The 16,754-nt window shown below is 36.2% G+C and overlaps 1 protein-coding gene across 1 annotated transcript; it reads right to left on the bottom strand.

Moving 5' to 3' along the window:
• Nucleotides 1–339: 339 nt before the first annotated feature.
• On the bottom strand, nt 340–15,853 carry gfral (GDNF family receptor alpha like). The gene is made up of 8 exons (XM_051647477.1): nt 15,796–15,853; nt 14,693–14,830; nt 12,184–12,336; nt 9,142–9,466; nt 3,992–4,245; nt 2,892–3,026; nt 1,082–1,166; nt 340–987 (listed from the first exon to the last, which is right to left on the bottom strand). The coding sequence occupies exons 1-8, from the start codon at nt 15,824–15,826 to the stop codon at nt 906–908; spliced, it is 1,203 nt and encodes a 400-aa protein (XP_051503437.1). The 5' UTR covers nt 15,827–15,853; the 3' UTR covers nt 340–905.
• Nucleotides 15,854–16,754: the final 901 nt, after the last annotated feature.

The raw sequence follows: 16,754 nt of genomic DNA on the forward strand, positions 1-16,754 counted from the left end.
ATTAATGTCTTTGTTAAAGTCACTAATAGTGATTTAGTGCGTGGCCCTGCATGTGGCCCCTGACACTGGGCTTCATGAAGCACATAATTAGCCTTAAAACATCTGGACTGAGGTGTTGAGTGTCTGTGAGATGGAGACGAGACAAGACAGAGTGATGCACCACATGGGCTGAGGAAGACATCAACATCTATGACCTCTTATCAAAGGCATTCTTCATGTTGCTTTATTCAACTTATCTAACTTATTAACTTTAACTGAGAACATTGACATAGATGCTGAATGCAACACATTAACACTTTATTTATAGTGCTACAAATTTACCCTGCACCAACACAGAAAAAAAAAAAAAAAAAAAAACTGTTTTGAGTAATATTGTACAATACTGAAATACACAAAGCACAATACATCATGGGAGCGGAATATAGCTTTACAGTCAACATGAAATCAAAATTGACTCTATTTACTCTCAAAATACACATTCCAGTCTTATTGAGCATGATTCATCAGTGCATGTTATTCCAAAGAGAGAAACAAAATGTTTGTCCTCATAATCTTTCATCAAAACTTGCTCCGCCTCTAAAAGAACTACTTTCCTTTTCGGCTGATGTCTCCTTGGCCACGAGGGCTATGGTAAATGTAAAAATAGACTACTATTGTAGCCTGCTGTGAATGCTTTTTGAGGATGATTTTAATATTTGATAATAATGTAGAAGGGGCAAAATACATAATCTGTCAGGGCAGAACAATCCCATCTTGCAATCAAACCTTCTGTGTAGCTTCACAGAAATCAACATATAAATATTATGATCATCTTTCGAAAATTCACTGTGAAGCTATAACTAAAATGTGCAAAAACAAAAATCTGAAATATTATAGTCCCTAAGTAAAACATCCAATAAAACTACTCAAATATTATCAGATGACAATATCAGAGACTTAGTCTGATTGGCCTCAAAACTTGCTTTACCAGCAGCTTGGTGTATTCTCCTGAAAATAAAGTGGACAAATAATCACAGCATTCATAAAGTTATGCTTTGTATTATTTGGTGTACAAAAATGCAATAAACTAATGAAAATGTACCTCAGTCTGTGTAAAACGAGGCTGATTGCGAACAATACCACCACCATCAACAATGAGATGTATATCAATAAGTACAACAACTGATCTGGTAAAACAAAGAAAATATGTTTAATGACAGAAATGAATGCAACAATAAAAAAACAAAATACAGTGGCAAGAAAAAGTTTATGAACCCTTGATTTAGCTGGTTTTCTGCATTAATTGGTCATAAAATGTGATCTTATCTTCATCAAAGTCACAAGTACAGACAAACACAATGTGCTTAAGCTAACAACACACTAACAATTATAATATTTCATTTATTGAACATCCCATTATACATTCACAGTGCTGTGGAAAAAGTAAGTGAACCCTTGTATTTAATAACTAGTCGATCCTCATTTAGCACTAACCTCAATTAAGCATTACCGGTAGCTGTGGATTAGACCTGAACAACATTCATAAGGAATTTTGGACCATTCTTCCTTACAGAACTGCTTCAGCTCAGCCATACTCTTATGATGTTGGGTGTCAATGGCTCTCTTGAGGTCATTCCACAGCACCTCTATTGGGTTAAGGTCTGGGCTCTGACTGGTCCACTCCAAAATGTGGATTTTCTTCTTCTTCTTTTTTTTTTAAAGCCATTCTGTAGTGTGTTTACTTCAATGTTTTGGGCCATTGTCCTGCTGCATCACCCAACTTCTACTGAGCTTCAGCTGGCACACAGCAACCCTGACATTTTCCTGTAGGATATCTTGATAAATTGGGAATTAATTTTTTCCTCAATGATGGCAAACTGTCCAGGCCCTGAATCAGAAAAGCAGCTCCAAATCATGATGCTCCCTCCACCGTACTTCACGTTGGCATGATGTTTTCATGTTGGTATGTGGTGCCCTTTTTACACCATACATAGTGCTGCATGTTCTTCCCAAACAATTCATCCTTAGTTTCATCAGTCCACAAAACATTTTCCCAGTAGCGTTGTGGAGTGTCAAGGTGGTCTTTGGCAAACTTCAGGCATGCAGCAATGTTTTTGTTGGAAAGTAGCGGCTTCCTTCATGGTGTCCTGCCATGGACACCATGCCTGTTTAATGTTTTCCATAAAGTAGACTCATGAACAGAGATGTTAACCTGTTCCAATGATTCCTTTAAGTCTTTAGCTGCCACTCTAGGGTTCTTTTTTACCTCATTGAGAATTCTGCGATGTGCCCTTTGAGTCATCTTGGCTGGACAGCCACTTCTAGGGAGACTAGCCACAGTACTAAATTGTCTTCATTTATAGACAATTTGTCTAACTCTGTACAGATGAATACCTAAGCTCTTCAAGATAACTTTGTAACACTTTCCAGCTTACGCAAAGCAACAATTCTTGATCTTAGGTCCTCGGAGGTCTCTTTTTTGCAAGGCATGGTCTACGTCAGTAGATGCTTCTTGTGAATAGCAAACTCAAAATGTTTAAGTTGCTCTAACCCACACTTCCAATCTCGTTTCATAATTTGGATGCCAGGTTTGCCAACTCCTGGCCTTAATTAGCTTTTGTTTATGTCATTAACCTTGGGGTTCACATAATTTTTCCAACCTACACTGTGACTCTTTGGATGATGTATTAAATATTTTATAAGAACAATACAATAATTTGTGTGTTATTAGTTAAAACAGATTGTGTTTGTTCATTATTGTAACTTAGATTAAGATAAAAACAGATTTAAAGACAAATTTGTACATAAATGCTGGTAATTCCAAAGGGTTCACATATTTTTCTTGCCAATGTACAATGTACATCAGTTGTACATGTGTCAAAAACCCACTTCAATTTATTGCATTAACTCACCACTTAACCACTGCTGCTCAATGCTTGATGTAATTGTTGGTTGCTGTTCAATGCTTGATTGATTGGTTGGTTGTTGCTCAATGCTTGATTTATCAGATGTTTTTTCTTTGAAATTTGTTTGAGTCCCTGAAAGCTCTACAATTTGAGCAGTTAAATCAGAAAAGTACAATCAAAAAATGGCACATATAAACCATGAGGCTATGCCAGCAATATGTTAAAGGTGATGTGTATCATTTTGTCAATATTAAAATTAGTACTGTCAATTGCAATATATATATATATATATATATATATATATATATATATATATATATATATATATATATATATATATATATAAATAATTCCAGATAATTCAAAGACATTACGCCATTGTGGCAGACGAATAAAGCATTGATGAGACACTACAAAAATTGGCTTTAGAAGTTAATATATTATTTGGTTTATTTCCATTTAGTTAAACATGAGCCTTTCACTGGCCTACAGTCCTCAGCGATTCCTTTCGCAAATAATTTCGTCAGTCTTCGGCGTTCTTGTGTTCTGTCTGTTTTTGGAGCATCTCACTATGGTTGCATTGCGTTTCACTGGTTTTCAGCATTTCTAGCCATAAAATTAGCATTTTAGAATGCTGTGTCAAGTTAAATGTAGTTTGAAACTCTAAAAAATGCGTTTCGAGAGCACTGCACTCTTCTCTGTCCAGCAGTCTTTGATCAGCTGTCAGTGTGTCATCTTTACAGCTGTGTTTTGCCTGTACAGCTGGAGCCGTGCTTACAGTCCCCTGCTGATGAGAATCACAAAAATCATGAAGGTGGCATTTTAGGCTTAAATTCCTCTATTCCTCATTACAATGGTTTGTTTAATTGCTTTGATATTTTAACTCATTATTTTTTGTATAATTATTCGCAATGAATTAGCGCATTAAATGAACGGCCTAAGTTAAAATCCCTTTTATCTTAGTTGAATATCATTATATTTGAAATTCTTTTTGATTTCAAATGGCAGTGGTGCAGAAATGACACACTTCATCTTCAAGTAGAATACAAAATGCACACTAATTAACACTGACTGATCACAAGCCAAAGGCCTCTGTGAGTACTCACTGAAAAGGGACTTGTTTTGGAACATGTGTTGGAACTCATTGCACTTATGCTGGTGAAGATGATGCAGTCCATCACAAGTACATGGATTGTGAAGTATTGAACCCATTGTGGCCACAAACGCCACCCTGCATTGGAGTTCTTCCCCAAGAAAAAAGTCTGGGTCTAGATGCTGTAGCCATTCACTGGTCGAATGCTCACCGTATGGAGCTTCCACTGCACCAAAACATTCGGACAGGTACCTGTTAAATGTCTGCCTGTGAACGGTAAAGAATTGGTTTCATTAGCAGTTGACTATATCAAAACAATCCTGCTGTAAGACCAGAGCATGTTGTGTTTTGGTTGCTGATTCCCAGCATGGGATGATGGTGTCCACCATGCTTTTTAACTAGCTAAACTTGGAAGAGTTCCTCAGTCAACCAGTTTCACCAAAACCATGTTGGCCAAAAACCGACTCTGCAAGATTATACTTGGTCCACCTAGACCAGCACTAACCAGCATAATTCATTGTAGACCAACATGGAAATTGATGTTGTCTAAGCTGGTCTTTAGTAAAGAGATTAAGCACTATTCCTAGAAAATCATGAACGCAATATACACTCACTGAGTACTTTATTTACACCTACATATTCATTCACCTACTTAATCAGCCAATTGTGTGGCAGCAGTGCAATGCATAAAATCACTCAGATACAGGTCAGGAGCTTCAGTTAATGTTCACATTAATCATCAGAATGGGGGAAAAATGTGATCTCAGTGATTTCGACCGTGGCATGATTGTTGGTGCCAGACGGGCTGGTTTGAGTATTTCTGTAACTGCTGATCTCCTGGGATTTTCACACACAACAGTCTCTAGAGTTTATTTAGAATGGTGCCAAAAAACAAAAAACATCCAGTGAGCAGCAGTTCTGCAGATGGAAACACCTTGTTGATGAAAGAGGTCAATGGAGAATGGCCAGACTGGTTAAAGTTGACAGAAATGCTACGGTAACTCAGATAACCACTATGTACAATTGTAGTGAGCAGAATAGCATCTCAGAATGCACAACACATTGAACCATGAGGCGGATGGGCTACTATTATATAATTTTATTTAATAATTTAGTATGTAACTATATGAAGTGATTATAGTGTGTTTTATGCATATAAATTGAAATAGTTATGCTTTTGCTAGTGTGAAAGAAAATATAATAGTTAGGTGCTTTGCAGCTAGAAAAAGCATTGTGATCACAAGTTGGTTCAAATGGAACATCCTGTTTTTGAGCAAAAGACAAATGTCTCTTTATTATAAAGAGCATGCATCTGATCACATGACAAACTTGGAGTAACATAGAATGTATACAAATGCATCCTAAAATATATTTTGCTGATATCACATGGAAATCTGCTGAGGAGAAAAATGCAGGTAAACAAAGGAACTATACATAAGTACATCCTATATAAGCCTGTTATAAATTGAGGAGGGGAGAAGCCACAGGAGCTTCTCCCCCGGCCGGGTGGTATGAATAAATACTTTTGGAATCAGAACTTTGTGTCTCCAGAAATCTTTGACTCAACTGCACTTTGATTGCTGTGTTGAAGAAATCTACCATGACACTACAACAGCAGAAGTCACTATGTTGTGTACTTTATTAGGACCAAAGTGTTCCTAATAAAGTGCTCAGTGATTCTAGATCCATTCATCACTCAAGCACTAATGGAGGAATTCTCTACATTAACTCTGTCTGGGGTAGATTTTTTAGATTTACTGCTTTTGTTGCTTAACACGATATACACTAGTAGAACATGTTTCTGGATCAACATGCTTTGTTGTTTCTGGAACAACATTACTATCAAGCAATCACTGCCCTCTCATTTTTGAAGAAGGTTTAGGATAAGAACTAGGGGTTGTACTTACTAGTCGATTAGTTCTTCCACTTGTCGACGTGTTGGATCTGTGTCGACAAGTTGTGGACCACATGACATTAACTTTGTCCCAGCTAGAAAAAAAACAGCCAAGTTGGTTGGCTGCTTATGATTGGTCACCCAGCCTGGTCATGCTGGTCGGTTGGCTTTTTTTTTTTTTTTAAGAGGAATTTTGGGCACGTTTTATCTGGTCAGGCTTGGAGAGCAACTGGCGTCTCAGCTTAAACCAACTAAGACCAGCCAAACATGGTTTAATTTTTATTTATTTTTTTCAACATGGTAGTGACTTTCCTGATGGCACAAGCTCATCACCCAGATGTATATTTGATGTGTGTGTTTACATTTGGAAGACGTATTTTTTAGGTTGTTTGCTCATCTGCACTACGTCAATGGACATTTCCTCTCGGATGTCAGAAAGACATTCAGCAGGTGTCTTTGAGATGTTTATGATTTAGAAAATGTGTAAATCTGATCTTTTTAATATTTTTAGCAGATGTTAATTAAATCTCGATGCTTTCAAGATGAAAATATCTAAATTAGACATCTCAGAGATGTACGTGTGCTATCTGGTTTGTGATGGCCAAATATATTTGGAATTGCATGTAAATTCAAATAAACTGAACCTGGAGTGCTTTCATGGCTTCACATTCCTAGTCACCCAGGTGCACTAAAAAATTTAAAATATGAATGGGAATATACTTCAGACATATTTTATTCATAAGAATTTCTAGGGGTGCCAATAATTGTGCCCAACGTGTTTTGGAGAAAAATATTTATTTAATAATGAGATATTTCCCCACTTTCAATTGTTTTACTTTAATTAAAGGTTAGATTTTTGTGAATATTTTGAATGAAAGATCAAAAGGATAAACAATGCAGGGTTTTTTTTTTTTTTTTTTTTTTTTTCACAGCCTTCTTTGCTAATATTTACCAAGGATGCCAATATGTTTGGCCACCAGTGTGTGTATATACAGTCGTGTGAAAAAGTGTTTGCCCCCTTCCTGATTTCTTATTTCTTTGCATGTTTGTCACACTTAAATGTTTCAGATCATAAAACAAGTTTAAATATTAGTCAAAGATAACACAAGTAAACACAAAATGCAGTTTTTAAATGAAGGTTGTTATTATTAAGGGAAAACAAAATCCAAACCTACATGGCCCTGTGTGAAAAAGTGATTGCCCCCTAAACCTAATAACTGGTTGGGCCACCCTTAGCAGCAACAACTGCAATCAAGCGTTTGCGATAACTTGCAATGAGTCTTTTACAGCGCTGTGGAGGAAGTTTGGCCCACTCATCTTTGCAGAATTGTTGTAATTCAGCCACATTGGAAGGTTTTCGAGCATGAACTGCCTTTTTAAGGTCATGCCACAGCATCTCAATAGGATTCAGGTCAGGACTTTGACTAGGCCACTCCAAAGTCTTCATTTTGTTTTTCTTCAGCCATTCAGAGGTGGACTTGCTGGTGTGTTTTGGATAATTGTCCTGCTGCAGAACCCAAGTTCGCTTCAGCTTGAGGTCACGAACAGATGGCCGGACATTCTCCTTCAGGATTTTTTGGTAGACAGCAGAATTCATGGTTCCATTTATCACAGCAAGTCTTCCAGGTCCTGAAGCAGCAAAACAGCCCCAGACCATCACACTACCACCACCATATTTTACTGTTGGTATGATGTTCTTTTTCTGAAATGCGGTGTTACTTTTACGCCAGATGTAATGGGACACACACCTTCCAAAAAGTTCAACTTTTGTCTCGTCAGTCCACAGAGTATTTTCTCAAAAGTCTTGGGGATCATCAAGATGTTTTCTGGCAAAACTGAGACGAGCCTTAATGTTCTTTTTGCTCAGCAGTGGTTTTCGTCTTGGAACTCTGCCATGCAGGCCATTTTTGCCTAGTCTCTTTCTTATGGTGGAGTCATGAACATGACCTTAACTGAGGCAAGTGAGACCTGCAGTTCTTTGGATGTTGTTGTGGGGTCTTTTGTGACCTCTTGGATGAGTCGTCGCTGCACTCTTGGGGTAATTTTGGTCGGCCGGCCACTCCTGGGAAGTTTCACCACTGTTCCATGTTTTCGCCATTTGTGGATAATGGCTCTCACTGTGGTTCTCTGGAGTCCCAATGCTTTAGAAATGGCTTTATAACCTTTTCCAGACTGATAGATCTCAATTACTTTCTTTCTCATTTGTTCCTGAATTTCTTTGGATCTCGGCATGATGTCTAACTTTTGAAGATCTTTTGGTCTACTTCACTTTGTCAGGCAGGTCCTATTTAAGTGATTTCTTGATTGAGAACAGGTGTGGCAGTAATCAGGCCTGGGTGTGGATAGAGAAATTGAACTCAGGTGTGATAAATCACAGTTAAGTTATGTTTTAACAGGTGGGGCAAACACTTTTTCACACAGGGCCATGTAGGTTTGGATTTTGTTTTCCCTTAATAATAACAACCTTCATTTAAAAACTGCATTTTGTGTTTACTTGTGTTATCTTTGACTAATATTTAAACTTGTTTGATGATCTGAAACATTTATGTGACAAACATGCAAAAAAAAAAAAAAAGAAATCAGGAAGGGGGCAAACACTTTTTCACACCACTGTATATATATATATATATATATATATATATATATATATATATATATATATATATATATATATATACGGCACCTCAGCGAAGGCGGCAAAAAATTTTCAGCGAGGGAGGGGAGGGTGACGAGGGCAACAAGGGCAGCGAGGCCCCCTCCACAATCAACCGATTGAATATTTTCTTGCAAAGTCCTGCCTATCTGAAGCTCAACCAATTGTCATATAGAGAAGCTGAGATTCTAGGCGATACAAAAAATACAGTGAAAGCCCAATGTCCAATAGGTTCATGAAGCTCCCCGAGACTGTCCAGAGAAGTACGACATTCAGACAGGACCCAGAATGACATGTTTAGAGTCTCTTGTCCAACATTTATTCCCCTGAAATCTAATGGTACAATTATCTGCCTTGAAGCTTCAATAGCGCTCTATATGGACCTCATTTAGACTACCATGAATTTCCACATTTATCCTGGTTAGTTTATGCTGGTCAGTACTGGTTTACCTGGATAACAATGCTGATTACCTGCAAAAAATGGTTCATCAGTAATGCTGGTCTTTTCAACAGGGCTAGTAAGCTGTATAATTGATCGATAGGAACGTTGTTCCAAGAACATCATACTGGTATAAATCACATTGTTTATGGTTTGACATCAATGTTCAGGGCTAACCTGCAAAGTGCATCTCCAGCACAGCTGTCCAGCATCTCCAGGCAGGTCATTGGTGTCTGCAACTCATCATTAATGCATGATCCGCAGTGTAGAGAGGTCTTCATTTGCTGGCATTCCGGGTCTTCTCTTTCACACTCACAGAACATCAGTGATTCAGCCACATCATGAGGAAGACTGGAGTAGAACTGACCCATTGCCTGCCTGCATTCACTGGGGTCACATTGAGTACTGCAGGCCTGGACAAATGGCACCATCTGTCTGTTACAGTCTTCATCTTCAATGCACGCTATTATCTCCTCAAGACAGGATCTATTTGTACGGCGTACTGAAGAAGAGAATGATGGTTTACAATGAATGGACCACAACATCACTAATTCTGTCAAGTTTAATGGCGTTGGTGTTGCATATGTGTTGTAATGTACAGCTCAAAGCCTTACTATATCGTGAATGATCATTGATTTGCCATTCTGGCTGAAGTTCAGTGCTATCTTGTGCTATATAAAAAGGGATAGTTTACCCAAAAATGACAATTCTGTCATCATTTACTCACCCTCGTATCGCTACAAACCCTGTGTAAATCATTCATCATTCATTTGCAGTTGTGTTCATATTTAAAAATGCTAATTTGAGCCAAAACACCAATGGTTCTTGTGTGTGTTGTAACTGCACACAACATGCCTTTTAAATATGCACTGTAGAATGGAGAATGAGATTTGAGAGTTACAGTGAAGGGGAAGATTTTCAGTGAATGACAATTTCGTGATGGGAATATAGTGCACGAGTCCTATAGACTACTAATGTGGTTATTTTATGTTATTTTTGTCCTTTTTTTTGGAACTTAACCACCGTGGACATAAACTATCATATAAAAAAGAGCTGCGTAAAAAATCTTCAAAAACTCCAATTTTGTGTTCTACGAAGAAGAAAAAAACAGCATATGGGTTTGGAATGACATGTGGTGAGTAAATAGAGACAGAACGTTCATTTTCAAGTAACAATTTAAAAATCAGTCATAAAAGATTATAATAGTTCATGAATTTACTGTATGCCTGAATAAAGAAATCAGGCTCCATTCAGCACAGTGTTATGCGAAACGTTGTGCACGCAAAGTCAGTGGGCATGGGCATTAAGGTTTGGTATTTTCATGCAAGCATGCACGAATGCTGCCTTCATGTGCTATCAGAATTATCCTACTTCCCACTTCTGAAGTGGTAATTACAAGTATGTCGCGTTCAAGTGCTTTGTTGTTGGAAATAACAGCAAACATGGATGACACCAGGTTCATTCATACATATTTTTTCGAGGAACTTTTATCTTGACAGCATAATACATATTACTCAGTCTGCTGACGATAAGGGAATTTTGGTCAAATACAAGTTGTTTTCACGGTGTAAAATATACAAAATGCATCAAATGGTTGCTTATATACATAAATGAATATGACCAAAATGGCAAGCGTTAACAATTAGCTGTATTTAGAAAAAATTTGTAAAACCTGGCATTCACTACAGAAACTGTACTCTCCTCTCATCTTGAAAGTTTAGGACTCCTCCCATCTTAGAAACTTGGGTATCAAAATTATCTAAAAGTTTCCCGGTCGTAATTATGACTTGAGGGGTCGTTTATGTGCAACTTCCGAATGGGAAACTCGTATTTACAATAATTCTGATAGCACGTGAAGGCAGCATAAGTCTTAGGCATTAGTGAGTTGGCAAAATAGCACTCACAAAGCATGAATGGCAATTTTATTCTGAGGTGATGGTAAACAATACATGCAAGGGTATGAGCTTTGTTCACACAGGCAGAAAAAAATAAGATTTTTGACCTATTTGACTCAAATACATTCAGGTTTTTGTAATATGATCAGGACAAAAACACAAAAAATCTGATTTTTACAAGGCTGAAACCACATTCTTAGGTGGTTTGGAAACTGATAAAAATCTGATTTTTCTTAATGTGTCTCAGTCTGAATGGGCAGTTTGGATTTTTATGTGTTTTTTCCATCATTCATTGTGTGTGTACTGCATTCCAAACGGCTTAAATGATGCTTTCACAGGGCACTGAGATGAGAAACCAATAATGATGACCACGCTGTAGGATCGTTACAAGAATATTTTCAATAAACAATTACTAAAAAAGGGAGTTAAGAATGACTGTGACAGGGCAGAATGACTGTTACATGGCAGCCAAAGCAGTGCAAACCTCTGAAATAATACAGATATTGGCTTTACTCACCCAAAGAGATGCGCTAAGGTGCGGTAACACACACTGGCTGCGAGCCACCACAGCACGATAAGGTACTGAGTGACCCACACGAATATGGGACAACAGGCATCCCGTATGGGATCAAATACAGGACAGATCGGCTAAAACAGGACTGTTGTAAACCCTAGCAACAATAAACAATGCATATGTCACCTCTCTAGTTTTTTAAGCCATTGTTCATTGTAAAGAATGTAATATTTGATAATGCCCTCATTAAAATATCCATTGCTAAACTCACACATGGTAAATACACAAGTTTTCATTATTACTATGACAACTAACGTGGATGTGCTAGCAAAAGCGACTGCTTTCTGAAAAGAAATAAATCAGATCTGTCCACGTTTGAACAGTAATTCTAAAAAATTGGATTTGAGAATAAATCAGATTTTTTCCTGCAGTGTGAACGAAGCCAAAGAGACATTATGCCACAGACAGAGGTGCAAAAACCATATATGCAAGGTATGCAATGCATGTAAATAGGGGTGCCAGCGGCTCACTAAAGGTGGTGCAATCGGCTTCCTCGACCCCTCCAACATTGTTTGAACATCCTGAACAGCCCAACCGATAAACATGAGCTCAACCAGTGGCTTGAGTTTGTGATATGACTATCTGTTTTATGACCAATGGCAGACCAGTGTTCGGGAAACATGTTTGAAAACAATAATTATTTTTGCATTTCCAATTGGTGATGCTAGTGGTGCATGAATAACACACTTCACCTTTAAGGATTTTCAATTACAGCTATTATGTCAGCAATGTTTAATGCATGCGATATACCCAAATGATGCTGGCATTGAGAGTACAGCTGTTGTAGAGTGCTGCATGGATCCTGCCCAGAACACAGGCACTCTCCCAACACAGGTGCCCGGGTCAACATCATCTGCAGATTGCTGTTACAGACCTTTGCATCAGTCATTCGACAGCCTCCATCTTACCACACAGATAAAAGAAAAGAGCAGTATGGCAGCCTTTACTGGGAGCACTTTCAATGTCACCGTGAGCATTGATCTGTTCAACATGTGCTTTTGACATGGGCTTATTATTAAACTCCATTCAAATGATTCACAATCTGCTTATGAATTTGTAATACTTTGAGGTTAATGACCATTGTATGTATGCCAATATTGAGTGTTTAAAGAGTGTTTAATCCTTTAATTGATCCTTGAATTGACATCTCAAAATCTCAAAAGATTCTTCAAAAACATTATTATGGTCAGATGTTGAAATGTATCAATGTGAAAGTCAAAATTATTTTTGAAAATGTGGATTGATGGTCTCATATATTGCTTCCCTGAGGCCAATGTTTGTCTTTCTCATATGAGTACTGCCAATAAACAACTTCAGTGCCCCCTAAAGCTAGGCCTATTTTCTCACCTGGATGGACATGTGGATGGTCACAGTTTAGGTCTTATCCTTTGCTCAGGGCTATTGCTTTTAAAAAACAATTATTGCCAATACAATGATGAGACATTGCACAATGTGGGGAGACTGGGGTTGATAAGCACAATATTTATTCTTTGTTGAATATATCTGCTAGAATAAACATTATGATAACCATTCAACTTTTCTTAAGCTTAAGATAAAACATTATAATTTTAAACCAAACTAAGACCACTCAAGACACATTGATTCTTAAATGTGATTTATGTATTTTATTTTTAGGGGCCAAGCACCAAATGTGCTGTGGCACCTAATGTATTCATTAGTTGTCTTCTTCTTCTTCTTCATGAGAGTCTATTGCAGCCCTATGAGCTTTTCATAGGAAAATTATGAAATTTGGCACACTGATAGGGATGGGTAATGTAAACCCTTACATTAAAACTCTGCCCATTTATCATTTTCTCGCTCTATTCTTTCAAACTTCGTCTGATTCGCCCCAAAAAGTGGCACAAAATTATCGTCTGACCAGTCTTCTGATTGATCTTCTGATAGAAATGAAAATTCCAAATTTAGATTTTCACCTTTGTTGAAAAATTAAAGCATCGCAAAGTTAACAAGGTTGATGTGAAACAGGAAGTTAGGCTGTATCTCAGCAACGCTTTGTCCTATCTAAATGAAACTTGGTATGTTTTATCAGGACCATGATCTGAGAGTACATGCAAAATTTGGTGACAGCGACACCTATGGGTCAAGAAAAGTAATGAGGATTTCAGCAACATGATTTTTATCTGACATTGGCCATATTGACTCTCTGCCGTTTTTAACATTATTAAAAAGTATATCAGAATGCTTTGTAGAATTTAGTAGAATTTAAATGAAAATTGGTATGCATCATTGACATAAAGTCCTGAGGGTACCTGAGCAGTTTGGAGACAGCGCCACATAGTGGTCAAAATGCTGTGTATCATTGCTTCCTTATACTAAGTCTTGAGACAATATAGGAGAGTTTTTTTTTTTTTTTTATACTAATAATATGGATGATGAGGGAGAGCAATCTGTAGCTGACAACACATAATCAGCTTTATCATGTAAGAAAAAAAGATACAAATAGTATAATTAAATATAAGAAGAAGTGGAAGAAGAAGAAATAATTTTATGAATTATACAAAGGCATATTTGTAATTTGGACACTATAAATGAAATCAAGTAATTTAAAACAGACTTTCCATTGAGTTTTGAATACTAAATAGTGAATACTGAAAACAATTTTATGCTATGATTAATTCTTGATGGTGATTTATGCTAATGTTTATTTTAAACTGTTTTTTTTTTTTTTTTTTTTTTTTTTTTTTACAAACTTTTATACAGGGTTTAACACCTTTTAATCACATAAATACCAACAGTAACTGTACCAGCCATTGAAAAATCATATTGGTTGACCACTAATTTGAAAATGTTTGTGTTGGTATGAATGTAGATATAAAAGTTCAGATCTACTATAATGATAAATTTTTTCTGCATTACAATCGATGTGCCAACCAATCCCAAAACCAATGTTCCAACCTCCCTTACAGTCTTTTTATAAATTATTTTTAGCCAGACAGCGTAATTTATCACGTTTCCAAATCTTTTATCAACATATTACTGGTTTCCATCTCTATTAACTAAAGTATATATTTTTAATATCTTTTGCTCAATTATTTTGTAATACTTTTAGCTGGGGTGTTTTTTGTTTTGGCATTTACATTACATGTGAGCATCGAAGTATGAACCAGAATTGGAACCTGTAGCTAAATAACCTCACTCCACTATATCCCATCAAACCTGAAATAATTTAACAATTAATTATTTTATGGCATTCTGTGTACTTCATAGAAGGTTAAAAAAAAAAAAAAAAAATCTGTACCTTTAAAATCACAGATATTTCTGAAGACAGCCTGTTCATTTCTGCAGAAGCTTGGAGAAACACAAGCATCCATGTGTGAAATGCAGTCTGGAGATGTTGATGTGTTAATGCAAATTACCTGATACAACAAATGAGACACTGGGACAGAAAATAACATTCATAATTGAATTTACTGGCACCACTAGGTAAAATGTTGCATTCTTTTCTAATTGAATACAACTTCATTACCAATTATACTGGTATCAACAGTATAAATTGTTTGAATGATTATCCATGCTAAGAGCATCTAGTCCTATGTTTCATTGGAAGAAAAGAAATCTGACCTTTTGTTCAAAGAGCAATTTTCAAATTTTCTCATTTAATTGCACTGTAAAAAAGTGTCTGATCTTACCAATAAAATTAGTTTTCTTTTTGTTTCCTTTTATTTGTACTTAAAATTGTAGTGACCACTGGGGTAAAAATAAATAAATAAATAAATAAATAAATAAATAATAATAATAATAATCATAATATATTAACCTAAAAATGTGTTTAACGTGGTAAGACCTCTAGATGTATGGTTTTAGTCAAGTCAGAAATATTAAATAATATCCCTGAATCAACCTAAGTACATTGGTTACACCAACAAAACTAGATGAAGGTTAGTTAGATCAGATAGTAATATCTTAAGGGAACAATTACAGGTTACCATTTATTACATTGTAGTAGAGAATCTTTTATATGTTTTCTTCATTTCACATCATAGCTTTTTTTATTTGTTTAAAATGTCCTAATAATTTTCTTTTTCATCTTTATATATATATATATATATATATATATATATATATATATATATATATATATATATAAGAATAGAAAAAGAAAATCCAAGATTCTCTCTTCATGTTCATGCCAGAATCAGTTCTGTAATAACAGATAAACTTGATTCCACTTTAATTTAAATGTCCCTGTTTCAATCCAAGCGCAACATATACTAAATAAACACTTGAACAACAGAGCGCAGGAGAAATAAATGTAAATTTAGCACATCAGGAACATCCAATATCAACGAAGCCTTGAACTGCTAAAAGCTCACTAATAATTTAAACAGATACTTCACTCACCGATGAGAAGTACTGCTTTCATGGCCCTCATACAGCAAGAGACGGTGTTGGTGGCGTATCAGTGTTAAGCACCTGTGCGAGTGGACAGCTCCGCTTCAGCGCGCTCTATTTACCACGAGACGTGCACAACATAGCGTGACATGACACTGCTAAATAATAATCCCTCTCAGGTGTTGAATGTCACCTGCAGCGCTAACTGCTGCACCATGATAGATAGATAGATAGATAGATAGATAGATAGATAGATAGATAGATAGATAGATAGATGGATAGATGGATGGATGGATGGATGGATGGATGGATAGATAGATAGATAGATAATTGTACCCTAAGGACTTATTGTGTACTACATTTATATGTTTTGTTCATCTGTGAAAGAAAAAAGAAAAATAATTTTTTGTCCACTTAAGAGAACAAATATGTACCCAAAACAAGGGTACCACCCCAGTGATGGCAGTTGTACCTTAAATGTACTGAGTGTATAGATACTCAATACATATAGATTTACAGTAAACCACACTAAAACAACTACTCAAAAACTACACTGTAAAAATAGTTTGTCAGATAATAAAAAAAATAAATTAATAATAAAAACATCACTCAACATGACTAAATCAACCCAACTGCATTAGGTTGCACCAGCAAATGTAATTATTAGGGTTAGATCAGTATGTCACTACTTTTTATTGAGTAAATAGATTCCACTAAATATCTGCCTCCCACGTGCACAAAAGATTAAAGGTCCTCTTTTGTTATTGCCTTATGTGGTTTAAAAAGTTACAGAAAAAAAAAAGATAATTTTGACACTAACAATATGTCCTAACCAAACGTGATGTAATAACATTCCAATTAGCATTTTTTCTTTCCACACTGAAAGCAAAACTGTAAACAAGTTTGAGGATGTGCTGAAAGCATAAAAAAGAAAATTATAATAAAAAAAAATTAAAATGAATAAAAAA

Source organism: Myxocyprinus asiaticus, chromosome 21 (assembly GCF_019703515.2).
Source record: "Myxocyprinus asiaticus isolate MX2 ecotype Aquarium Trade chromosome 21, UBuf_Myxa_2, whole genome shotgun sequence".
NCBI classification, from domain to species: Eukaryota; Metazoa; Chordata; class Actinopteri; order Cypriniformes; family Catostomidae; genus Myxocyprinus; species Myxocyprinus asiaticus.